The sequence below is a fragment of the Heptranchias perlo genome, chromosome 3, assembly GCF_035084215.1.
Source record: "Heptranchias perlo isolate sHepPer1 chromosome 3, sHepPer1.hap1, whole genome shotgun sequence".
In the NCBI taxonomy this organism is placed as follows: domain Eukaryota; kingdom Metazoa; phylum Chordata; class Chondrichthyes; order Hexanchiformes; family Hexanchidae; genus Heptranchias; species Heptranchias perlo.
In genome coordinates this window covers 83,946,082-83,973,588 of record NC_090327.1, presented here as the reverse complement: position 1 = coordinate 83,973,588, position 27,507 = coordinate 83,946,082, and the positions used below count along the sequence as shown (strand labels likewise).

At 45.2% G+C, this 27,507-nt stretch overlaps 1 protein-coding gene across 5 annotated transcripts; it reads left to right on the top strand.

Moving 5' to 3' along the window:
* Positions 1–2,583: 2,583 nt before the first annotated feature.
* LOC137306685 (interleukin-7-like) lies at positions 2,584–25,958 on the top strand. 5 transcript variants are annotated; one of them, XM_067976044.1, is made up of 6 exons: positions 2,584–2,821; positions 4,497–4,603; positions 10,182–10,327; positions 10,425–10,505; positions 19,090–19,227; positions 24,463–25,958. In XM_067976044.1, the coding sequence occupies exons 3-6, from the start codon at positions 10,217–10,219 to the stop codon at positions 24,619–24,621; spliced, it is 489 nt and encodes a 162-aa protein (XP_067832145.1). In that variant the 5' UTR covers positions 2,584–2,821; positions 4,497–4,603; positions 10,182–10,216; the 3' UTR covers positions 24,622–25,958. The 5 variants fall into 5 exon arrangements, with proteins under 5 accessions (XP_067832145.1, XP_067832138.1, XP_067832131.1 ...); XM_067976037.1 differs by lacking the exon at positions 4,497–4,603 and having other exon boundaries at positions 10,192–10,327; XM_067976030.1 differs by lacking the exon at positions 4,497–4,603.
* The last annotated feature ends 1,549 nt before the right edge of the window (positions 25,959–27,507 follow it).

The window sequence follows — 27,507 nt, the reverse complement described above, 5'->3', positions numbered from 1 at the left end:
TCGGGAGCACATGTGGGGAGTTGGAATGAGTAAGCTAAAGGAGCCTGAGTTTCCTGATAAGCGCTGGGATAATGAATTTGTAAAATTTACCCTAAAATTCCTCTGTGCGCTTTTCTAGCAGGGTCAACAGATGGAAGAGGAGGGTGGCTAAATATAGCCCTGTGTGTGGGGGGGGTGGACAGCGTGTGTTGGGGGGGGCGGACAGCGTGTGTTGGGGGGGGCGGACAGCGTGTGTTGGGGGGGGCGGACAGCGTGTGTTGGGGGGGGCGGACAGCGTGTGTGTGTGTGGGGGGGGGCGGGCTCTCTCTGGGTGGGGGGGGCGGGCTCTCTCTGGGCGGGGGGGGCGGACTCTCTCTGGGCGGGGGGGGCGGACTCTCTCTGGGCGGGGGGGGCGGACTCTCTCTGGGCGGGGGGGGCGGACTCTCTCTGGGCGGGGGGGGCGGACTCTCTCTGGGCGGGGGGGGCGGACTCTCTCTGGGCGGGGGGGGCGGACTCTCTCTGGGCGGGGGGGGCGGACTCTCTCTGGGCGGGGGGGGCGGACTCTCTCTGGGCGGGGGGGGCGGACTCTCTCTGGGCGGGGGGGGCGGACTCTCTCTGGGCGGGGGGGGCGGACTCTCTCTGGGCGGGGGGGGCGGACTCTCTCTGGGCGGGGGGGGCGGACTCTCTCTGGGCGGGGGGGGCGGACTCTCTCTGGGCGGGGGGGGCGGACTCTCTCTGGGGGGGGGGGCGGACTCTCTCTGGGGGGGGGGGGCGGACTGTCTCTGGGTGGGGTGGGGGGACTGTCTGGATGTTGATGGGGGGGGACCGTGTGTATATGGGGCAGGGGGACCGTGTGCATATGGGGGGGGGGGGACCGTGTGCATATGGGGGGGACGACCGTGTGTACATGGGGGGGGGGGACCGTGTGTACATGGGGGGGGGGGGGGACCGTGTGTACATGGGGGGGGGGGGGACCGTGTGTACATGGGGGGGGGGGGACCGTGTGTACATGGGGGGGGACGGACCGTGTGTACATGGGGGGGGGGGGACCGTGTGTACATGGGGGGGGGGGACCGTGTGTACATGGGGGGGGGGGGACCGTGTGTACATGGGGGGGGGGGGACCGTGTGTACATGGGGGGGGGGGGACCGTGTGTACATGGGGGGGGACCGTGTGTACATGGGGGGGGGGGGACCGTGTGTACATGGGGGGGGGGGGACCGTGTGTACATGGGGGGGGGGGACCGTGTGTACATGGGGGGGGGGACCGTGTGTACATGGGGGGGGGGGACCGTGTGTACATGGGGGGGGGGGGACCGTGTGTACATGGGGGGGGGGGGACCGTGTGTACATGGGGGGGGGGGGACCATGTGTACATGGGGGGGGGGGACCGTGTGTACATGGGGGGGGGGGGACACCGTGAGTACATGGGGGGGGGGGGGGGGAAGACCGTGAGTACATGGGGGGGGGGGGACCGTGTGTACATGGGGGGGGGGGGGGACCGTGTGTACATGGGGGGGGGGGGGACCGTGTGTACATGGGGGGGGGGGACCGTGTGTACATGGGGGGGGGGGGACCGTGTGTACATGGGGGGGGGGGACCGTGTGTACATGGGGGGGGACCGTGTGTACATGGGGGGGGGGGACCGTGTGTACATGGGGGGGGGGGGACCGTGTGTACATGGGGGGGGGGGGACCGTGTGTACATGGGGGGGGGGGGGGGACCGTGTGTACATGGGGGGGGGGGGGACCGTGTGTACATGGGGGGGGGGACCGTGTCTACATGGGGGGGGGGACCGTGTCTACATGGGGGGGGACCGTGTCTACATGGGGGGGGACCGTGTCTACATGGGGGGGGGGGACCGTGTCTACATGGGGGGGGGGACCGTGTCTACATGGGGGGGGGGGGACAGTGTCTACATGGGGGGGGGGGGGGGACCGTGTCTACATGGGGGGGGGGGGACCGTGTCTACATGGGGGGGGGGGGGACCGTGTCTACATGGGGGGGGGGGGGACCGTGTGTACATGGGGGGGGGGGGACCGTGTGTACATCGGGGGGGGGGGACCGTGTGTACATGGGGGGGGGGGACCGTGTGTACATGGGGACGACGACCGTGTGTACATGGGGGGGACGACCGTGTGTACATGGGGGGGACGACCGTGTGTACATGGGGGGGACGACCGTGTGTACATGGGGGGGGACACCGTGTGTACATGGGGGGGACGACCGTGTGTACATGGGGGGGGGGACCGTGTGTACATGGGGGGGGGGAGACCGTGAGTACATGGGGGGGGGGGGGGAGACCGTGAGTACATGGGGGGGGGGGGGAGACCGTGAGTACATGGGGGGGGGAGACCGTGAGTACATGGGGGGGGGGAGACCGTGAGTACATGGGGGGGGGGGGGGGGGGGAGACCGTGAGTACATGGGGGGGGGGGGGGGGGGGGAGACCGTGAGTACATGGGGGGGGGGGGGGGAGACCGTGAGTACATGGGGGGGGGGGGGAGACCGTGAGTACATGGGGGGGGGGGGGGACCGTGTGTACCCGGGTGGGGGGACCATGTGTACACGGGATTGCCTCCACTCGTGTGTGTGCTGAAAGTGAAAGTAAAGAGGAAGGCTGAATGCTGAATGCGCGATGCGAATCTTGGCCCCTGCCCCACCTCACACTTGCCACCTGCAGCGATACCGCCGCCCACCAGCGGCTCTCGATGTGCCAGGCGGGCGGGAAGAGTCGGTTCTCCCCTCGCGATTGATGAGGAAGCGCGTTAATCCGGGGCGGCGATCATTCGCCATGAGTGGGATTTCCTTCGTTTACGGTGACTCGGAATAAAATGACAAATGGTAAGTGGATTAAAAAAATGCAAGAGGGATCCGATGACAGCCCGGTGTCTGCGGATATACAAGTTAATAATAATAATTTTAAAAAGCTGCTTTCTCACAGACTTTGTGCCACTTTCCTTCCAATGTCCCCGCACTGACAGGAGCCGGAATCCCGCAGGGAGAGACTGAGCGGCAAACACTTGAGTCCGGGTCCGGGTGCGGGTCCGGATCCAGGTCCAGTCCGGGTGCGGGTCCGGATCCAGGTCCAGTCCGGGTGCGGGTCCGGATCCAGGTCCAGTCCGGGTGCGGGTCCAGGTCCAGTCCGGGTGCGGGTCCAGGTCCAGTCCGGGTCCGGATCCAGGTCCAGTCCGGGTGCGGGTCCAGGTCCAGTCCGGGTCCGGATCCAGGTCCAGTCCGGGTGCGGGTCCAGGTCCAGTCCGGGTCCGGATCCAGGTCCAGTCCGGGTGCGGGTCCAGGTCCAGTCCGGGTCCGGGTGCGGGTCCGGATCCAGGTCCAGTCCGGGTGCGGGTCCAGGTCCAGTCCGGGTGCGGGTCCAGGTCCAGCCCTGGCCGAGCAGGGCCCTCGGGGCGGAGGGAGGGAGGTTTTCCCCGGGGAAGCCGCTCTCATTCATTGGGAGCCGAGTCTGCACCTGGATTTCACGGCCATCTTCCGAGGCACCTGGTCGGGAAGGTGTTGCCGGTGTGAGCGGGTCTCCCGCCTCCCTCAAAAGTGAAAGTGGGTTCACTCCGAGTCGCCTCGCTTCGACGTAAAAGGGAAATTCCCAAAATGAATCGTTCCAATTTCACCGGGATTAACGAATAGTGGAAACTAATGGGGAAGGAGAGAAATCCCAGTGAATGAATGTGTCGGAAAAGTGAATCCGGCATCAGCTGAAGGAGAAGTGTGGGGATGAAGGGAGGAGGAAACCCGAATTAATGGACGGCCGAGCAGTGAAGCGAGAATGACACGATAGTTAAAATAGTAAGTTATTTACTCGTTGGCAGTGATTACAAGGAAGTGTTGTGTATATATATTTTTTTTAAAAACCCTGTTCATGGATCTGAAGCTAATGAAGTGGAAATATTTTAGTCTTCAAAACTTGGAACATCAGGGTGTTGGGTGAATTTAACTGGAATGTTCTAGATGAGCCGCGTTCAGTATCAGATTGTGAATGTATTTGTGTTGGTTGGAGGGTCAATTGTGCAAGAGTAAAACTACATTTAGCCTCTTTGAAGGTTTCCAAACGAGTAAGAAAAATAAAGTTGAAACCAAGAAAAGTGGAAGTCACTTGACTGACGGATTATTTCCGGCTGCCATTCCACATGTAAGTGAATAGGATTCATAAGCACAACAAATGAAGCACCCAGTGCTCTTCCGGACCCATATTTAGAGATACTTAATTTATAAGACATTGCATGGGGTCAGAATTCCTGTGCTCACTTTCCGTAGCGACAGCATAAATGCATATGTGAACTTTTCCTCTTTGCTAGAGGGGATGAGTTGCACTGCCTGAAAGGGTGGTGGAAGCAGATTAAATAGTAACTTTCAAAAGTGAATTGGACATATACTCGAAAAGGAAAAATTTGCAGGGTTATGGGGGAAAAGTAGGGGAGTGAGACTAATTGTATAGCTCTTTCAATTTTTGACCTCAATTCCACTTTCCCACCCAATCTCCGTATCCCTTGATTTCCCCTAGAGTCCAAAAATCTATCTATCTCAGCCTTGAACATACTCAACAACTTAGCAACCACAGCCATCTGGGGTAGAGAATACCAAAGGTTCACAACCCTCTGACTGAAGAAAGTAAGTATTATAGAGGTGATTTTCCAATTTTGTGCTCTGAGCAGTGAGCCTCATATTGGAAATTGGGGTTCACTGCACATGATATTACGATCATTAATTTGAATGCAAAGTCAGAAAATTGCCCCTTATAGCTAGAATAGTTAACCACTACTTGCTTCACCCTGTATGTATTTTCTCTCAAGGTGGTTATCTGATAACTTGCCACCATCTTGCAGTTGTTTCCTACAACTTTGATTGTTCGAAACATTAAAATGTCAGAATTCTTTAGCATAGCTCGAGGCAATAAACTTTTCCCATGAACTTATTAGATAAACCTGTTTCATTGGTTCGCTGTTGAGTTAGATAACAACATAAGAACGTAAGAAATAGGAGCAGGAGTAGGCCATACGGCCCCTTGAGCCTGCTTCGCCATTCAGTAAAATCCTGGCTGATCTTCAACCTCAACTCCACTTTCCCACCCGATTCCTTATCCCTTGATTCCCTTAGAGTCCAAAAATCTATCGATTTCAGTCTTGAATATACTCAACGACTGAGCATTCACAGCACTCTGGGGTAGAGAATTCCAAATATTCACGAACCTCTGGGTGAAGAAATTCCTCCTCATCTCAGTCCTAAATGTCCGTTCCCTTATGCTGAAACTATGTGCCTTGTTCCAGACTCTCCAGCCAGGGGAAGACATCCTCTGTGTCTATCCTGTCAAGCCCCCTCAGAATCTTATATGTTTCAATGAGATCACCTCTCATTCTTCTAATTGCAGAGAATATAGGCCCATTCTTCTAAATGTTTCCTCATAGCACAACCCTCTCATCCCAGGAATCAATCTAGTGAACCTTTGTTGCACTGCTCTAAGGTAAGTATATCTTTCCTTGGGTAAGGAGACCAAAACTGTACACAGTACTCCAGGTGTGGTATCACCAAAGCCCTGTACAATTGCAGCAAGATTTCCTTACTCTTGTACTCCAACCCCCTTGCAATAAAGGTCAACATGCTATTTGCCTTCCTAATTGCTTGCTGCACCTGCATGCTAACTTTTTGTGTTTCGTGTACAAGGACACCCAAATCCCTCTGAACACCAACATTTAATAGTTTCTCATCTTTTAAAAAATATTCAGTTTTTCTATTCTTCCTGCCAAAGTGAATAACCTCACATTTCCCCACATTATACTCTATCTGCCACCTTCTTGCCCACTCACTTAACCTGTCTACATTCCTTTGCAGACTCTTTGTGTCCTCCTCACAGCTTACTTTCCCACCTAGCTTTGTATAGTCAGCAAACTTGGATACATTACACTCGGTCCCTTCATCTAAGTCATTAATATAGATTGAAAATAGCTGAGGCCCAAGCACTGATCCTTGCGGCACCCCACTAGTTACAGCCTCCCAACCCGAAAATGACCAGTTTACTCCTACTCTCTGTTTTCTGTCTTTAAGCAATCCTCTATCTGTGCTATTACCTCCAATCCCATGAGCCCTAATCTTGTGTAACAACCTCTTGAGTGGTACTTTATCGAATCCCTTTTGAAAATCCAAATATACTATATCTGCTAGTTCCCCCTTATCTACCTTGCTGGTTACACCCTCAAAAAAACTCTAATAGATTTGTCAACACAATTTCCCTTTCATAAAAGTGTTTCATAATGTGGGTGCATTGTGAGGATTGGATGGAACAGCAGGTTAGCTCACATCCCTGAGTTTGCAGCCAGCTTAAGTATGATGAAAAGCCCCTCTGCAGGCTTCAAGGCTCCTTTGTAAAATTAGTTTGCACAGCCTCAGCCTAGCTGTTAGTAGGTACAAGCCCAAACTTTTATTATCAAGCACATATAAGCAATTGTATGCAGTGAGGTAATTGGAATAACCGGTGAGAGATCACACTGGTTTTTTAGAGAGTGCTGGTATAGGATATTTCTGGCTAGATTTAAAGAAGCTGCGCTGCATCTGGTGTGCTGCACCAGACCTGCAAGTACTTAACACTGACACTTTGGGACAGGGTGGAGAGCTCACCATGTCCAAAATTATTCTGACATTAGATGGGCACCCAGAAACTGAGATGCTGCACGGGTCGACATGTCCCTCAGTTGGGATGGAGATTACCAAGCTATCAATGCCTGTTTCTGGTGTCGGGACCAGGTTGTCAAAGTTGTTGGAAAAACATCAGTGCAGATCATAGAATCAGAGGTGGATCAAATTAAGTTGGTCATGTAGCTTCTGCATGTTTAAGAGACCTGTGTATCTGTAGCCTTCAAATCTAGCTAAAGGCTGGCTCTAAGGTGGTAAAGTATTTGCCAAGCCAGTAGCATAATAACCTTTAAATTTGTCCTCTGGTGACTGACATTATGCTTTTAGAGAAGGAGCAAGTTTGATAGGTTTTCCCCAAACTTCTGATAGCCATTTCAGTTAAGGGAATTATTTGTGCCAAGACGATTGTACTTTAATGATAGGCTTAAAGTTAGAAGAGGGAAGGTACACAGGCAGTTTAGATTTAACTGCTTTACAAAAAGAGGGTGGTAAATATATAGAATCAACTGCCAAGGGAAGCATGGAGGTAAAGTGTGGAAACATTAAAGGGAGAATTGGATAGAATTTGAGGAGGTAGGTGAGTGAGTGGTGTTAGATTTTTGGGACCAGCCAGGTAGACTGCAGACTTTTTCCTGGTCCTGTACTTTCCTGCGTTCCTGTGTACAATATATTAGGGCCAGACTGTTGCATGATATTAGGGATAGACTACTGCTAGAGCTGCGATATCCTACTTCTGAGCTTGTGGTGGCATATGTAGACCGGTGGCATATGTAGACCATTGGCATCTCCTCAAGGCTGCCACTGATCAGTCTGAGCACAGAGCACCTATAAACTGAGCAAATCGTGCCTATGGTGAAAGCCACTAACTTACAATGACTGAATAAATTATATTCCATTCTTATCAGATGGCATTCCAACTTTTTACCAATATTTCAGGGATTGAATTCTGTGATTACATCTATTTATATCTGGACTCATAGGTTTATGGTGATTGAATAAGTCATATTCCATTTTTATTACTTGGGAGTACAGGATTTTCACTAATATTCTGGTGATAAAACTCTGCGATTCTGTCCATTTTTCTATAAACTGGAAATCAGTGTCCTTGCTTATGATTGACTGTATTCTTAATTGGATAGCAGACCCTGTGTCAGAAGTACCAGAGCCAGAGAATTGTGGAGTAGTGCCTGTATGTTTCTCAATTCCTGGATCACTGAGGTTTCCACTTCTTCAGTCAATCAATGATCCAGAACATTATGGATGTCAGAGATGGAGATACTCATCTTTGAGATGTGGCTATTCAGATACAAAAGTCTCTGCCCTCCTACCACCTTGAAAGGATGGTGGCCATGGCATTGACCCAGCTAGTGATCTTCTACAAGGCTTGCTTTCTTGCATGTGGATTGGCATATGGTCCAGAGCTGAATATTGCTGTCTTCAAATTTGTAACTCTTGCACATGAAATTCATCATTGCATTTCTGGTTAACTTTTCGGCTCAAAATATCTATAAGAGAAAGAAAAGAAATTGCATTTATATTGCACCTTTCATGTACTCAGGATGCCTTAGTGCATTTCACAGCCAGTGAAGTACTTTTGAAGTGTCGTTGCTGTTGTAATGTAGGCAAGTATAACAGCCAGTTTGCGCGTAGCAAGGCCCCACAAACTGCAATGGTATAAATGACCAGATAAACTGATTTAGCAGTGTTGAGGGATAAATGTTGGTCAGATCACAAGAGGGAACTATTGATAAAAAGCTTGTTCCTTACAGGGGCCAAGAGATCCATTTCTCATTTATTGAGTTAATGCGCTCTGATAATCGCAGCAGTGTTGCGACTGGTTCAAAACCATTCACTAAACTTGATAAAGAGCAGTCAGTCGAGGATCAGTGTTCCCGATTGTTCAAATATGATGAATCTATGGTGATAAATAGGCCTGTTAGCGATCCAAATTTCTACTGTGCATTCTCCATCCCTGGATATTCAAATTATAGTCACTAGCACTTGCAACCCTCAAATTGTTACGCATCATACAAAGATCAAAATATAATTTTGAAAAACAAATTAAACAAATTAGTTATTATCCATAAATTTAAAGTGCACATTTAATATTAAATTTGTGAGAAAATTAACATTTCCAAGGATTTTCAGGGGAAAGCATAGAAGAAAACTAATATATCAGGATATAAATATAATAGAGATACCCATGAGTGATCTTGGGGTTGTGTGTTAATCCAGGAGTGGAAATGATATCACAATTTATATGTGTGCAGTGTGATTATTTTATAAGAAATTACCAGAAACCCCAAGATTGGATTAACGTTCATGCTGAGAGTTGCTATTTTACAAACACACTGTTTACGAGAATTGTTATTAATATTTAAAGTCTGGCACCTTTAACTGAACTGCTGCAGATGATTATTTAGTGGATGCTGGGATCACGTGATTCACAGAATGGAAAATCACTAAACTGCATCATAATATTACATCATGTTATTAAGAATAAGATATTTTCAGAAGATCAGTGAACAATTGAATCAAATGAAGCCACCTGGCTGATATGATCTGTGTGGACTCAGAAACATGGCGATGACAGGCCCACTTGTTCTCTGTGATGTTCATCAGGTGGTTAATAGAATGAGTCCTATTTGATCATTATTCATTGATCAGCCCCAGCAAACCTGAGGATGTCCCTAAGGACATTTCCATCCTGGTGGTTGCAGATTGGCAAAAAATACTTTGTTAATCATTGCCCTTGGGGTTGTCGAGCGGTATGTTTAAAGTAACGTGACAACCCAGTTAGCCAGCACTGCAGGTAATGGATAATCATTAATCCATTTTCAAATGGTGGTGCCAGCTCATGTTAGAGCAGGTGGCAATAACATCACACGTTGCAGGCTGATAGGCCCTAACCAGAGACAACATAAAGTAGTGTTGGTAGTGCAGCAGCACGTTAGATTTGAAGCTTCATTTGCAGGCTAACCATTCTAATCCACCACAAATGTTGAAGGCTGGACGTGATAGATGTGCGAAGAGTAATTCTTCTTTCACTTCTATGGTAACGTTGTTGTAGTGAATGTTGCAACCAAGTTAGACGAACTAAATGATGCACTTAGTGATGTAATTGCTTACTTAGAAACAAAGTGGCTGACAGACTGATGATGGACATGCATTGGTTTTGTCTTGGGTTAGTTGATTCTTATTCTAAACTTGGTGGGTTCTTTTGATAAGGGTTTTTGACATGCCATTAATTTTCAGGAAAAATAACCATATCATCAGTAACTCAAAAGGTATAATTGATGTGAGTTGCAGCCAGTGACCAGCTGTTGCGGTCATAATTCTGTCCATAAATATGTTGAAGTGTTCTGGAGCCTTAAGGCATTCTGGATAAACGTCTGACTTAATGTAAAATTCAAGAGGCAGTTGGCTTTGAATATGAATACAGCTAATGGTGTGAATGTGCTTGTACATATATTCAATGTAACAAAAAAGCATGAGCAGAACTAAATGTTCTGAACTCAACAAGGTTACAATCACATTTTGAGTCCTGATTACTGTAATTCAGTTTTCTTTAGGTGTATCCTTGGTATTCCTTCCCTGATGATTCTTCTGATCCCAAACATTGCATTCTCTTGTAAGAACAGAAACTTAAATATGACACAAGTAATGAATGACTTCCAGTATGTCATATTTCAAGATTTGCAAAACTTGGTATGTACTGGTAAGGAACAAAAACAATTATATGAATTTAGATTGTTAAAAATGTTAAGTCTCAACAATATACACTGAATACCTGTTTTTTCTTTAGTTAGTACTTTTGGATTCAAACAGTTATAATAACAACTGTAGCAAACTACAGAAATCAAAACCTCTTTGCCTTGATGGGAAGGTAAGCTGATTTCAAGTCCTGTTTTTGTTGTGCATTTTAGATCTAATTTCCATAAATAAATCAGTGCAGAAATTATCAATCATTGTTCCTTTTGTGCACTTAGTTTTGTATCTGAACAAAATTTCAAGAGAAAGATAGTCAACTGGTTAGAGTTTGATGTTAAAGGGTGGCTTAATTGGCAGTAGAATTCCTAATATGAATCTAACAATTAAAAATATAGATACATTTACAGATAAATTCATTAATTGATAAACCTACAGTTAGTACCTCACAATCATGATTGATGCATGATGACATCCACACAGCAGCAATCAGATTGAATACATTGATACTTGGTGATGTCAGAGTATTTAGATGCTTGGTATTCAGTGATGTCACTGTATTTAGATGCTGTAACCTCATCTTGAGTTCAGAAAACAATTATAAAAAAAACTTGAAGCACAGTGGCCCAGCTGCTTAAGGCAATGAGTAACTGACTCATGCAGGTCAGGAAGGCCCAGATTCATTCCGCAGTGAGTTAGCAAATCTCAGTCAAGGTGGGGATATGAATGCTACAATTTAATCTGTGGTTTAGGAATGGGCAGGTTGACCAGGATTTGCTTCCCTGATTTGTTATCCAGCAACCCTTACTGGGGAGCAGGCAGGAAATTGGACATGAATTTAGATTTGAGGTTAGGATCAGATCAGCCATGATCTTATTAAATGGCGGAGCAGGCTCGAAAGTCCGATTGGCCTACTCCTGCTCCTATTTCTTATGAAAGTGCACATGTGGATGCTGAGTGAAGACAGGATTGGGCCCAACTTTTATGCCCTAATGTTGTCGAGTTGCATGTCACCACAGACTATCTAGGCTCACATGAGTTTCTCTGTGCCCCTGCCCCCCAGTGTGCCAACCCATTCACTGTGCCTCTACAACTGAGAGGCACCTTCCCATGTAGTTTCTGATCTCCTCCCCACCCCCACCATGGACGTGACTCTGACATTGCAAGCTAAATTTGCACGCCCTTTACATCACTGAATATTTAACTTAATAGACCCCAGAATTTCTGGTGGCACCCACTAATCTGCAGTCTGCACTATCCCACCATCTCCCACAGCTAGCATGGAGTGCTTCTGCACCAGCTATGAGACCTGGTCCTCTTGGGGGTGGGGGGTTAGAAAAGCAAAAAGAAAGGTATATTGCAAGGCAATTGGAGTACAAGAGAAAGGAAGTCCTGCTGCAATTGTACAGGCCTTTGGTGAGACCACACCTTGAGTACCGTGTAGAGTTTTAGTCTCCTTACCTAAGGAAGGATATACCTGCCTTCGAGGCGGTACAACTATGTAGAGTCCCTCCAGATCTATCATGGCAGTGAAAATGCCCCTTTAAGACCCCTATAATTCTTTCAATTACAACTCTTGTAGAAGCCTTTGCCTTGTTGCAGTGCTCCTCAGCTGCTGCTCTTGCAACTCACAGAAGGGTCATAATCCATGGCAGCAGAGAGGATGGTTTATCACCCACAAGCCATCTGCTTACTTCAGATTCTTCCTTAAAGAGATAATGGAGGGCCGAATTCCTGAGGCGAAATGATTTATGACAACTTCCAGCAAATCTGGCATTGACTTGCAGAATTCTTGCTTCAGGTCACACGCGATCTGTACATTTAGTGAGTGGAGACCCTTTCTATTCAGAAAGTTTAGTGGCTTTACTACAGGCACTCACAATGCTAAGTGAGTGCCATGTATTGCATCCTGCGCTTTGGGGAACCAAAAATTGTATGGTTCTGTCATGCTGTCATGTCAAACTGAATGGATTCCCCTGCTTTCCTAAAAATGGTGTCAGTGACCTGATGAATATGTGCCCAGATGGCACACTGGGTGATATTACACAGGTCGCCTGTGATTGCTTGAAATGAGTCAATGGCACCAAAGTAACTTACTACCACATGCAGAGCTGTCTGGGCAAATGATCCTGGCTGCATATCTTCATGCAAAGGGTGGCATAGCTTTTCTGTGGCCTCGTTGTTGTAATTCAAGCTTGTAACACAGAGCTCTTCACCTTTTATAAGATCTGCATGGCCTGTAAATTCTTTGTGGGGGTTGGGGGGGGCCTAATATCTTATGGGGTACATTCTCCTCAAATGCTGCCCTCCCTTGCTCTATCCTATATTGCAGCTCCTTCATTAAAATAACACATAAGGAAATGCCAGTTGGGAGTCCCATAATGATAACTCAGAACCTCTTACCTTTTGGGGATTGAAACATTTCCGAGTGGTTGCACAGGGCCTCAGGCTGTCACAGGCAGGGTCAATTCTGTCCAGGTTCTTAGCAAAAAACCTTTGCATCTGAAAGCTCTCTTGGAAGTCAATAATTCAGTTTTTAAGACTTTTCCAGGCTGCAGATTCAAAAGTAAAGCACTTCTGTCAGTATCAGCTGATTTTGGCAACAATTATGCATCTTTGATCTCATCGTGAATTAGTCTTGATGCAATGAGGATTTGGGCTCTCTTACTCCGTTCCAGATCATTTCCATATATTATAACGAGTTCCAGCATTATTGGTGTCCACTGTCAGATGGCCCAGACCCGATCACAAACTTAGCATAAGTGGCATCCGTTCTAATTTGCAGATTTCAGTGAGTACAAGCGCTGAAAAAAATCAAGCAAATTCAGGGCCAATATGTTTAACTAGTGCTGGCAATAGAGCCTGGAAAGTCATTCTTGAAGCTGTGTGTCTGACCTCTGTGATTGCATGTATTGACATCACCAGAAGCTTCCCATGGTATATTAGGGCCAGTGTTCCTAGTCCTTGCCCCAAGGGAACCCACCCCTTTAACATTGCCCCAGGATTTCCACAGGGGGATGGAACTTGGTCTATTTTTACGGTAGGTGCAGATCGGACGGAGCATCTCTAATGAGGTGGGAGGGGTTGTTCCCAGGCTTTCTTGGTTCATTCATCAGCACTGGAGCACTCATAAAATTGGCACTATATCCTGCCTTTGACCCCCGCCAACTGAAGAGTCTGTGGGTGTTTTGGGGGCAAGGCGAAGAATTATAGGTAGGCCTCCTTTATTATTTTCACCCCGCCTCCCTCCCCCACAGGCTGGGGGTTTAAAGGACCCCACAGAACCTCATGAACACTAATGGTAAGTCCTTGAAGCACTTCAACACAGTGAGGGGGAGGTTGTTATAAGTGGCAGACGTACTTCGTGCATTGCCTTCTTGTAAGGCGTGGTTGCCTCCTCTTGCCTCGCCTCACCTAATAAAGTGATTTAAAAAAAGAAAGACTTGCATTTATATAGTGCCTTTAATGACCTGATGAAGTACTTTTGAGGTGTTGTGATGTAGGAAACATTGCAGACAATTTGAGCACAGCAAGGTCCCACAAACAGCAATGTGATAATGACTAGATAATCTGTTTTTAGGTGTTGGTTGAGGGATAAATATTGACCAGGACACCAGGGAAATCTCCCCTGCTCGTCTCAAAATATTGCCATGGGATCTTTTATGTCCATCTGAGAGTGCAGATGGGACCTCAGTTTAACGTCTCATCCAAAAGACGGCACCTCAGACAGTGCAGTACTGTATTGGAATATCAGCTCAAGTCCTTGAAGTGGGACTTGAACCCACAACCTTCTGATTCAGAGGTGAGAGTACTAGTAATGAGCCCCAGCTGACACATTAATTGGAGCACTTAGTTGCCATGTGAAGAGGCAGGTTGCTTCTGCCCTCTGTCTTATCGCCACATCCATTTTTGGGCCAGCAGCCATTCCACTGATGCCTTTCAAAACTTGTGGGTTCTGTGCCCTGCAGCAGAGCTCTCACACATTGTGCCACAATTCTTAGACCTGCTTGCTAACAAAGAATGTGTCCTGATGATGCCTGGGCCTTTAAGCTGCTTCAGGTGTTTAAATACTGCACCAGTATGTTGCTTCCCCCACCCACCTATTGGCAAGCTTCCAATCGGAGGTGAAAATATTGCCATTAGCCCACTTTGGCTCTTTCAATGAACCTGACACTGAAAAATTTATGAGGGTTAGCACTGGTTCAATTGGGCAGCCAAAGATCTTGCCCCACAACGCTACTGGTGGAAATCCCGCCAGAGAGGAAAATTTAGGCTGAAACGTTGCTCTTAGGTTCCATGGTATGAACCCTTGCGACCCACAAAGACAAGAGCTCACACACATCTCATGTCGTGTACCGGGACTTCCAAACGGCCTTTGATTAAAGTACCAAATGAGAGACTCCTTTTTAAGTTAATGTCGGTTTTAATTTCAAAGTTAAAAATGGATGTTGATTTGTAACTAACTAAAGAGAAGGAAGCAAAGGATAATCATTAGGGTAGTAAAGTCAAAATAGATGGAGATATTGAGTAAGCATTCCTCAGAAGCACATGCTGGAACCCTTCCTATTCTTGGTGCATATTAATGATCTAGATTTGCTGTTGCAATGCAAGGCAGTTAATTTTGCAAATTATACCAAGGCAGGGGGAACTGTGGATTTAAAGCAAGCAGCCAATGTCTTACAATGGGAAATTGATAGGGCATGCACCTGGCTGATCAGTGTAAAATGAACTTCATTGTCAACAAATGTAAGTCAATGCATATTGGAATTAAAAATAGGTGTATGTGAATTCCATGATTGAATCTGCCTCCACCAGCCCCTCAGGTAGTGCATTCCAGATCATAACCACTCGCTGTGTAATAAAAAAAAAGTTTTCCCTCATGTCACCTTTGGTTCTTTTGCCAATCACCTTAAATCTGTGTCCTCTGGTTCTTGACCCTTCTGCCAATGGGAACAATTTCTCTCTATCTACTTTGTCTAGACCCCTTATGATTTTTAACACCTCTATCAAATCTCCTCTCAACCTTCTCTGTTCTAAGGAGAACAACCCCAGCTTCTCCAGTCTATCCACGTAACTGAAGTCCCTCATCCCTGGAAACATTCTAGTCAATTTTTTCTGCACCCTTTCTAAGGCCTTCACATCTTTCCGAAGTGCGGTGCCCAGAATGGGACACAATACTCCAGTTGTGGCCGAACCAGTGTTTTATAAAGGTTCATCATAACTTCCTTGCTTTTGTATTCTATGCCTCTATTTATAAAGCCCAGGATCCCGTATGCTTTTTTAACCACTTTCTCAACCTGCCCTGCCACCTTCAACGACTTGTGCACATACATCCCCAGGTCTCTCTGTTTCTGCACCCCCTTTAGAATTGTGCCCTCTAGTTTATATTGCCTCTCCTCGTTCTTCCTACCAAAATGTATCACTTCACTCATCTCTGCGTTAAATTTCATCTGCCACGTGTCAGCCCATTCCACCAGCCTGTCTATGTCCTCTTGAAATCTATCACTACCCTCCTCACTGTTTACTACCCTTCCAAGTTTTGTATCATTTGCAAATTTTGAAATTGTTCCCAGTACACCCAAGTCCAAGTCATTAATATATATCAAAAGAAGCAGTGGTCCTAGTACCGACTCCTGGGGAACACAACTGTGTACCTTCCTCCAGTCCGAAAAATAACCATTCCCCACTACTCTCTTTTTCCTATCACTTTGCCAATTTCGTATCCATGCTGCCACTTCTCCTTTTATTCCATGGGCTTCAACTTTGCTGACAAGCCTATTATGTGGCACTTTATCAAACACCTCTTGGAAGTCCATATACACCACAACAACCACATTACCCTCATCAACCCTCTCTGTTACCTCATCAAAAAACTCAATCAAGTTAGTTAAACACGATTTGCCTTTAACAAATCCGTGCTGGCTTTCCTTAATTAATCTACACGTATCCAAGTGACTGAATTTTGTCCTGGATTATCATTTCTAAATGCTTCCCCACCACTGAGGTTAAACTGAGTGGCCTGTAGTTGCTGGGTTTATCCTTATGCCCTTTTTTGAACAAGGGTGTAATATTTGCAATTCTCCAGTCCTCTGGCACCACCCCCGTACCTAAGGATGATAAGAAGATTATGGCCAGTACCTCTGCAATTTCCACCCTTACTTCCCTCAGCAACCTAAGATGCATCCCATCCAAACTGGGTGACTTATCTACTTTAAGTACAGCCAGCCTTTCTAGTACCTCCTCTTAATCAATTTTTAGCCTATCCAGTATCTCAACTACTTCTTTTACTGTGACTTTGGCAGCATCTTCTTCCTTGGTAAAGGCAGATGCAAAGTATTCATTTAGTACCTCAGCTATGCCCTCTGCCTCCATGCGTAGGTCTCCTTTTTGGTCCCTAATTGACCCCACCTGTCCTCTTACTACCCGTTTACTATTTATATGCATATAGAAGACTTTTGGATTCCCTTTTATGTTAGTTGCAAGTCTATTCTCATACTCTCTCTTTGTCCCTCTTATTTCCTTTTTCACTTCCCCTCTGAACTTTTTATATTCAACCTGGTTCTAACTTGTATTATCAACCTGACATCTGTCATACGCCTCCTTTCTCTGCTTCATACTCTCTCTTTGCCCCTCTTATTTCCTTTTTCACTTCCCCTCTGAACTTTCTATATTCAGCTTGGTTCTTACTTGTATTATCAACCTAATATCTATCATACACCCCCTTTCTCTCCTTCATCTTACTCTCTATCCCTTTCGTCATCCAGGGAGCTCTAGCTTTGGTTGCCCTACCTTTCCCCATTGTGGGAACGTACCTAGACTGAACCCAACCCATCTCCTCTTTAAAGGTCGCCCATTGGTCGATTACAGTTTTGCCCGACAATCTTTGATTCCAATTTACCCAGGCCAGATCCATTCTCAACTCACTGAAATTGGCCTACCTCCAATTAAGTATTTTTACTCTAGAATGCTTCTTGTCCTTTTCCATAGGTAATCTAAACCTTATAATACTATGATCACTGTTCCCTAAATGTTCCCCTATTGACACTTGCTCCACTTGACCCACCTCATACCCCAGAACCAGGTCCAGCAATGCCTCCTTCCTCATTGGGCCAGAAATGTACTGATCAAGGAAGTTCTCCTGAACACATTTCAGAAATTCTTCCCCCTCTCTGCCCTTTACACTATTACTATCTCAGTCTATATTAGGATAATTGAAGTCCCCCATTATCACTATTCTATGGCTCTTGCACCTCTCTAATTGCCCTGCAAATTTGCTCCTCTATATCCTCCCTACTAGTTGGTGGCCTATAGAATACACCCATTAGAGTAATGGCACCTCTATTGTTTCTTAACTCTAACCAAATAGATTCTGTCCTTGATCCCTCCAGGACTTCCTCTCTCTCCAGCACTGCAATATTCTCCTTTATCAATACTGCTACCCCCTCTCCTTTCTTTCCTTTCCAAAACACTTTGTATCCAGGAATATTTAGTACCCAATCCTGCCATTTTTTGAGCCAGGTCTCCGTTATCGCCATGACATCACATACTCATGTGGCTATTTGCGCCTACAGCTCACCAACTTTATTTACCACGCTTTGTGAGTTTACACACATGCACTGTAAACCTATCTTAGACCTTCTTGTATTCTCTCTTAGTCTGATCCCACCTAATACCGTACTATTTCTTACTCTAGTGCTGTTTGTCTCCCCCAATCCTTGTTTCTCCTTTCCACTGCTACATCCTGGTGCCCATCCCCCTGCCAAATTAGTTTAAACCCTCCCCCACAGCACTAGTGAACCTTCCCATGATGACATTGGTCCCAGCTCTGTTGAGGTGCAACCCGTCCGGCCTGTACAGGTCCCATCTCCCCCAGAACCGGTCTCAATGCCCCAGGAATCTAAAGCCCTCCCTCCTGCACCATCTCTCCAGCCACGCATTCACCTGCTCTATCCTCCTATTTCTATACTCACTAGCATGCGGCACCGGGAGTAATCTGGAGATTACTACCCTTGAGGTCCTGCTTATTAATCTCTTTCCTAGCTCCCTAAAATCTGCCTGCAGAACCTCATCCCTCTTTCTACCTATGTCGTTGGAACAGGTATGGACCACAACCTCTGGCTGTTCACCCTCCTCCTCCAGAATGTTCTAAATAATACCAGTAATAAATAAAGTGAATCGGATGCCTGGATAAACCAATTGAGTTCAACCCCTCCCATCCAGAAGTGAAGCAGAAAGTATATGATGCTCAGGCCGCACCTGGAATATCGTGTACAGCTCTGGTTGCCGCTTAAGCTCTACAGCCTCAAAAGTAGATGTCCTAGAGAAAATCTTGTAGAGGCATATTAGGTACTTAATGTGAATGAGAAAGTTCCATGTTATAAAGGACCAGTTTAATACAGATACCAGGAAGTAATTTATGTAGAGGCTGATTAACAGCTGGCATGGGTTTCTAGGAATGGTGGTTGATTACAAGACACCAGGTTCATTTCAGAAGCAGCTAAATGCTATAATGGGGAGACAGTTAAGAGACTATTCGGGAAGGAGGAGATCAAATGGACCAAAAGACCACCTTCATCCAAACGTATCTTGTGATCCCGTAACTACGTAGCCCTACGTAAGCTAGTCTGGACAAACAGAATTGTTACAGCACTTGGTAATGGTTTCTGGCTCTACCTCTGCTCTCTTTGTTTCTGTGTCTCACTATTTATTTGCATAGTATGAAAGACTAAAACTATTCTAAAATCTTTTGTGCTTTATTCTAGGAAATTCATTCAATCTACCGCTTGACATGCTCTATATTATATATTGCTAAGCAAAATAACTTTGATTTTAATCGGGAGATAACAACATTATCCAGGAAAACTGAAACAACACTGAAATGCAGTTGCAAAAATCGAAAGGTAGGTCAGAAAGGTTTGGTTACAGCATGTTTTTTATTTACTTAAATTTTATTTAAAACTAAAGGGAGAGACAAAGACTGTGCATAGCTATACCCTGCTTAATATGGTTAAATACTTTGTTATTCTGGGTCCTTTGTGCCACATTTACAGCATAAGAACTTTTTGTCACAGGGAAAGGCCATTTGGCCCAAACAAGCCTCTTCTAATGAATCAACTAAACCTACCTGCCTTCCCACTACATCTCCCACTCCTTCTCTCTTTGAAAACTCATCCTGTTGTCTCTTGAACCCATTTATACTATCCATCTAAACAGACTTCAACTTGTCAGCTTAACTTAGTTAGCACTACTCTCATTTCTGAGTCAGAAGGTCATGGACTCAAAGCCCTAATCAAGGACTGGAGCACGTAAGAGGTCATTTTCCAACTTTGTGCTCCTGATGAATTAACCGTCAGAAAATCGGTCACCTGCCCAGACCTCTGACAAGTGCCCCCAATGAATGAGGCTGGGAATGTGAAATTGGAAATTACCTCTATATTCTAGGCTGACAGTCCAATGCAGTACCGAGGAAGTGCTTCATTGTCAAAGGTGCCACCGTTTAAATGTGACATAAAACTGAGGTCCCATTTGGTGGTTCAAGTAGACTTTAAAGATCCCATGACACTATCCAGAGAAGAGCAGGGAGCTCTTCTGATAAACTTTCCTTTCTTAATCTGTTTTTGGTAGTATTAATTAACTACTGGTGATTCATGTCCTTACTGTTTGTGGGATCTTGCTTTGTGCAGTATGGCTGTCACATTAGCCTACCTAACACTTGCGGTACTTCATTGTATGTAAAGTGTTTCAAGATGTTTCTGAGAGATGTGATGATGTGCTATATAAATACAAGTCTTTCTTTATTGCACAACTCTTATTACCCTTTTGACGAAGAAAGTTCTTACTGATTTCCCTTCTTGCTCCTAATTTTAAAATCTGTACCCTGGCTTGCAAATCCTTCACCACAGTGAGCAATTTCTCTGGATCAATTTGGTCAATTCGCTTCATAATCTTGAAAACATGAGGTGGATCACCTTGAAGTCTTTTTTTTCAACGAAAACAACCCAACGTAAATTTTCTATATAACTTCAATTCCTGTTACTCATAACCATCTGTTACTCACATCTTTCAGTATTGTTTCAAGGGAAATTATATCCTTTCTGTGATTTGGTGATAATAAATGCACACCATTCTCCAGATGAGGTCTGATCAATGCCTTATATAGTCACAATATAACCTTTTATGATTTGTACTCCGATAATGAAACTTCTTATTTCCTCTTTATACTGAAGCTATGTACTGTATTGGTTGGTTTTATTGATTTATCCACAGTAACCATTAGATTTGTTTCCTAATCAGTACACCATCTCACTGTTTTAACAATTATCACCTCTCTTGGTTCCTTGTTCTCATACTAATTATTGTATACTTATGGTATTGCACTAACAACCCAGAGGTTGAGAGTTCAAATCTCACCATGGTAAATTGAGAATTCTGGTAATCTGGAAAAATAACTGTGAAAGGTGTTGGATTCTTGTAAAAACCCAACTGGTTCATTAAGGTACTTTAGAGAAGGGAACCTGCTATCTCTACCTGGCCTGGTCCATGTAGTGTGATTCCAGTCCCATCATACTATGTCTAGTTGTTCTGTGCCTGACTTGTAACGCCCTCTGACTTAATCATCCCAAGAACAAGTTTTTTTTAAAAGCTATCACCTCACCTATTTACATCCCTGTTTTGAATCAACTGATCTCAACCAGATTGAGGCTTCAGTGTCTTGGGACGTGGAAAATCAGAATGCCCACTTGTGATCGCCATCCACCGACCTCTGCATCCTGACTGAGACCACCTAACTTTTTTATTCGTTCATAGGATGTGGGCATCGCTTTTGTGGGCCAGCATTTATTGCCCATCCCTAATTGCACTTGAGAAGGTGGTGATGAGCTGCCTTCTTGAACCACTGCAATCCGTGTGGTGAAGGTTCTCCACAGTGCTGTTAGGTAGGAAGTTTTGTCCTGGATGGTGTCGAGCTTCTTGAGTGTTGGAGCTGCACTCATCCAGGCAAGTGGAGAGTATTCCATCACGCTCCTGACTTATGCCTTGTAGATGGTGGAAAGGTTTTGGGGAGTCAGAAGGTGAGTCACTCGCCACAGAATACCCAGCCCCTGACCTGCTATTGTAGCCACAGTATTTATATGGCTGGTCCAGTTTAGATTCTGGGCAATGGTGACCCCCAGGATGTTGATGGTGGGGGATTCGGCGATGGTAATGCCGAATGTCAAGGGGAGGTGGTTAGACTGTCTCTTATTGGAGATAGTCATTGCCTGGCACTTGTTTGGCGTGAATGTTACTTGCCACTTATCAGTCCAAGCCTGGACGTTGTCCAGGTCATGTGCATGCGGGCTCGGATGGATTCATTATCTGAGGGTTTGCGAATGGAACTGAACACTGTGCAATCATCAGCGAACATCCCCATTTCTGATCTTATGATGGAGGGAAGATCATTGATGAAGCAGCTGAAGATGGTTGGGCCTAGGACACTGCCCTGAGGAACTCCTGCAGAAATGTCCTGGGGCTGAGATGATTGGCCTCCAACAACCACTACCATCTTCCTTTGTGCTAGGTATGACTCCAGCCACTGGAGAGTTTTCCCCCTGATTCCCATTGACTTCAATTTTACTAGGACTCCTTGGTGCCACACTCGGTCAAATGCTGCCTTGATGTCAAGGGCAGTTACTCTCACCTCACCTCTGGAATTCAGCTCTTTTGTCCATGTTTGGACCAAGGCTGTAATGAGGTCTGGAGCCGAGTGGTCCTGGCAGAAAAAAAACTGAGCATCGGTGAGCAGGATATTGGTGAGTAAGTGCCGCTTGATAGCACTGTCGACAAAACCTCCATCACTTTGCTGATGATTGAGAGTAGACTGATGGGGTGGTAATTAGCCGTATTGGATTTGTCCTGCTTTTTGTGGACAGGACATACCTGGGCAGTTTTCCACATTGCCGGGTAGATGCCAGCGTTGTAGCTGTACTGGAACAGTTTGGCTAGAGGCGCAGCGAGTTCTGGAGCACAAGTCTGCAGCATTACAGCCGGAAACTCAATCGATGTTATTGATCGTGCCTCACCCATGCTGGCTGATTATTATAACAGAAGCATTAATACTGTTGCAATGGGGCAGAAATCGCTTCCAAAATAACGGTGAGCTCAACAGTGCTCACTGTTGTTAGTGGCAAAATGAAGGAGCGAGTTCCGGCATCCGTAGATGCGCAGTGAAACACGGAAATCCGGAACTTGCTCCTAATGGTTTGCCAGCAATATGACAGCTTTGAATTAAAAGCACATCGCACACTGCAATCGGAGAAATCATTGAAAAAGTGCAAACTTGCTTATGTCCCCAGCTGGAAAGTTAGTAATTACGTCGCCAAATAGGTAGGCTTAAAAATACAGATCTAAGCTAAGTTTTAACAGCGCGGTAAGCCTTAATGACTGCCAATCAATTTAAAATGAACTTTAAAATGTGGAGTCTCATTGCTCCTTATTTTAATAGTTTTGGGTAATTTAAAAAAAAATGTTTAAATTAAAAATTTCATTTTTTTTACTTTCCCCTTCTGTCTCTTTAATTCCATTATTTCTTACCCTCTCTTTGCTGTCTATAACTGTTTTTACATTGATTTTAATGTTGTACCTTTCACTTCCTGGTTTAACGCTCCAAGCCTGCAGAGACAGTGAACGCAGCTTGTCAAAAATGCTGCGATCTGATTGGTCGAGGGGAGAGATCGATCCTCTCGCTTCTCCCAGGTCCTAACTTCGTTTGATCTGACGCTGGGCTCTTCTCCGCTTCCTATTAGAGGAAGTGGCCGACTAAAAGACCACGGTAAGTTAGTGGGTTAGTATAAATCTATGGAGTGGCGAGGAATGTTGGTTCGCCGCTCCGAGCGATTTCTACCCCTATATCTATGCACATAACCTATTACAAAACTCTCTGTGGCGCTTGTTGTTTTCAAATAATGCACGCTTCCAAATTATTTATGTAAATTTCCAGGCTTTTATATTATCGAGCATAATTGTAGAAATATAAGACATGAGATACTGCACATTGGCAGCATTTTCAGAAAAGTGAAAATAATTTGATCATGTATATATTTTACTTTTCTCTTAAAGTGCTTCTGTAGTCCTATAAGTGTTAAATATCTTGCGCCCTAAAATTCACGGCCCTCCCGCCAAACATCTGGTGGGAATGTTTTGGGAGTGCCACAAGCTCGGCTGAGACCTGGATATGTCAGGTCCTGGCCTTTCCCGGAAACTTTCAACAGGCTCTTGTTAGGGATGGAACATCTACCCAACAAGGGGTCCAGGCCTTGGTTGTGGCCTAGACCCACAAAGAACAGAAAAACTTTTGCTCCCCTTGAACAGAAAAACTTATTGCCCCCCTTATAAAGGGGCACAGGTAAGGAATCATTTCAGGGGTTCATTCCCTTTCCCAGTCCCGGCACCTTATATTCAGCTTCTTCTGGTAGGCAGCTGCCCAAGATGCATCCCTAGTGTTTTTGATACCCACTGCCGTTATTTAAATTAGGTGGCTTCCCCCCATCGTGCAAACTTTGACAGGGTCTATGCCAGAGGCATAGATTCCAGCACTTATTCCGGGATAAAATGCCCACAGATCTTCGGGGCCCTTCTGTCTATCACATTTAAGTGGTTTGTACAATCCATTACTAAAGTTTGCATTTTAAATATAATAGTCACTGTTAATCTCTTGCCATTATTATAGTGATAAATTTGCTGGTTCTGATATTAGTGTCTGAATCCTTATAGCATTTATATGACTTTCCTTTGTCCCCTATTTTAAAAGAGACACTAACCTGCTTAAAATAAATGGGTTAACACCTCCATTTAAAATATGGACAAAGAAATGTCATTTAAATGTGTGAAGCATTTGCATGCTAATATCATAAACAATAATCTTCAATTATCACTGCTGAATTTGAATTGACAGTGTACCTTTAAGTGCAATAAAACAAAATTGTATTTTTATTTGAATTGTGTTTGAAGAAAAGTTATGCATGTTTAAGCATGCATTAACAAAGTATATGGTTATACCTGTGTGGTATGTTTTTTTGAACTAAAAGTAGTAATAATTAAAATAAATGTTTTTGTTATTGGCATGTTTGAGTCTAATCTCTGTGTTCATATTTTGACAGCAACGCAGAAAAAATGGCAACAAGAAACCAAAGACGTCAACCAAAACAGTAGCCCAGAGCAAGACAAAATGCCCACAAAAGAAGTTCCTAAGAATAAAAGAAAAAGTTTCAGATTTAAAATTATGTTGGGGAAAAATATTTAAGTTCACAGAAATCTGAGTAACCTTTATTATGACGTCATATGTGTTAATCATGAAGAGAATACCCTTACAATTTAAGCATCTGTGTGGATGGCTTTATGCTGTGTGGTTCATCAAGCTATATAGCAATGCAGGTTTGAATTGCACATATCCGTGCAATCTCTATTGATATGACCATTGCATTTTCGAAGGTCAGTGTAGTAAATGCAAGTCCATGTACCAGATGAGACGTTAAACCGAGGCCCCGTTTGCCGTCTCAGGTGGATGTAAAAGATTCGAAGAAGAGTGGGAGAGTTCTCCCAGTGTCTCCTTGCTGTTTGTGGGACTTTGCTGTGCACAAATTGGCTGCCACATTTCCCTACATTACAACAGTGACTACACTTGACTGTGAAGCACTTTGGGACATCTTGAGGTCGTGAAAGGCGCTATATAAATGTAAATTCTTTCTTTCTATATTGTAACACCAGTTTTGACCAACTTACACACTTCATAGGGGACGTGTCTAAAAAGAAAACGGCCACTGTCCAAATGGCTTATTTATTTTATTTTTGTTCCTATAACTCATGTCAGTCTTCAAATAAAAAGTAGATGATTTTTCTAAGTGGAAATATATCAGAAACCATGCTTGCCGTAAATACCTTTAAAGTTGCATAAGAAAATATGAATGCAACAAGTTAAACGTATCTTCTATCAAGTAACAGTTCAGCTGATTTTACTCCAAAGATGCAGACTGTGTTCTTTGTGGTTTCAATAATAGTGCAGACCTGTTTGTTTCCTAACAGGTGGAAAGACAATTGAGAGTCTCAGAGAGGGAGAGATCTAAGAACTACATTCTATGTCGCCTTGTGGAGCAATTAGAACCATATGGAAGTAAACAGAATTCATATTTTGTAATTTTTTTACTTATTCACTGAATGTGGGTGGCATCTCTGTAACCTTCTCCACAACCTTCCGAGAACTCAGCGTTCCTCCAACTCTGGCCTCTTGTGCATCCCCCATTTTCTTCGCCCTACCATTGGCAGCCATGCTTTCAAGAACTTTCTAGGCAAGGCTTTGGCTGCTGTGGTTTTGTGGTACATTTGTCCTGAAAATGTTTATTTGGCATCAAGACTCGGCTCTAGAAGTCCCTCTTACTCTCTTCAACCTAGGCACAATACAGCGGAGTGCATTGGAAGATTGCTCTGCCTGTTCAGGTCAACATGGCCCACTTGAACTTCGGTACAGGTCCACCCCCTGGCAGGACCTGGCACCGCGAATTAAGGATGGAATCAGAGGAGAGGCCTGCAGCTGCACGGAATGGTTGCTGGCCTCGGGCAGACGATCTGCTGGTTTGCTGAATAAAAAAGTGGAAACTTATCCTTAGGGTCCTCTTCACCTTCCTGCCAGGCCCCCACAGTTCCTTCAGTCTTAGGGGAAATCTAGTCCAAGGCCTATTGCCAGCTTCCTGGTGAAATACTGATTCATGTGTTACCCTCTAACCAATGCTCTTCACATGATTTATGGATTTACCACTCACAGCGTTCATAGTGGGCAGAAAATGAGGCTGAAGGAGCACAAATGCTCTTTTTGGCCTCATTTACATTTCAGCTCTGGGCCTGCGACGGTTGCAACATTGTCCCATTTAGGGAAGCCTCAAAAAATCCCAGGGCTGTGTAAAAGGGACGGAGATCCAACCTAACAAGTCTCTACCCCATTTTGCTCTCCGTAACGCCTGGGAAATGAATGCTCTCCCGGCGCCACATAGAGGCATATTAGGGATTATATCTATAAATATGATGCTCCAAGAAGGTTAATTTAAGGGCCTCACTGGGTTCACACCAGGCTCAACTGCTTGTTTCTTTGACGAGAATGTGCTCACAATAGAGCAGATATTTTGGTCAGCTTTACCTCAATCTGTGGGCTCTGAGACCAGGCAATTCAGTCCAAGATATTCAGAAAAAGTGTTTTTATTAAATCAGTAGAATATAAGCCCATGGTTTGGTGAGTTTTGTGGACCATGAATACGAAAGGCTGAAGACTACTGGTGTAGTTGACAGAGGTGTAGTCCAATTAGGTATGGTTACTAATGAGTTAGTGAATGTCTCTTCGGTGTATTGACCAATGTTTCTTTTGTATCCAGTGCCTAAACTTTTCTATACTAGATGAATGCGTGGCTGGAGAGATGGTGCAGGAGGGAGGGCTTTAGATTCCTGGGGTATTGGGACCAGTTCTGGGGAAGGTGGGACCTATACAGGCCGGACGGGTTGCACCTCAACGGAGCTGGGACCAATGTCCTTGCAGGGAGGTTTGCTAGTGCTGCGGTGGGGGTTTAGACTAATTTGGCAGGGGGATGGGCACCAGGATGTAGCAATGGAAAGGAAAAAAAGGAGCACAAAGGATCAGGGGAGAAAGATGGCACTAGAGCAAGTAATAGTACAGCATTAGATGGAAGCAGACTAAGGGAGAGTACAAGAAAGTCTAAGACTGGTTTGCAGTGCATGTGTGTAAACGCATGAAGCATGCTAAACAAGGATGGTGAGCTGCAGGCGCAAATAGCCACATGGGAATAAGATGTCATGGTGATAATGGAGACCTGGCTCAAAAAAGGGCAGGGTTGGGTACTAAATATTCCTGGATACAAGGTGTTCAGGAAAGATAGGGAAGGAAAAAAAGGAGTGGGGGGGGGGGGGCGGCAGTATTGGTTAAGGAGAATATTGCAGTACTGGAGAGAGAGGATGTCCTGGAGGGATCAAGGACAGAATCTGTTTGGTTAGAGTTAAGAAATAAAAGAGGTGCCATTACACTACTGGGTGTATTCTATAGGCCACCAACTAGTGGGAAGGATATAGAGGAGCAAATTTGCAGCGAAATTACAGAGAGGTGCAAAACCTATAGAGTAGTGATAATGGGGGACTTCAACTATCTT

Bases quoted from the DNA above. Each gene is read 5' to 3' on its own strand.
- LOC137306685 (XM_067976030.1), top strand. The intron at 10,506-19,089 runs GTAAGCTGATTT...GCTTTATTCTAG, and splicing joins CTCTTTGCCTTGATGGGAAG to GAAATTCATTCAATCTACCG. The intron at 19,228-24,462 runs GTAGGTCAGAAA...ATATTTTGACAG, and splicing joins GCAGTTGCAAAAATCGAAAG to CAACGCAGAAAAAATGGCAA.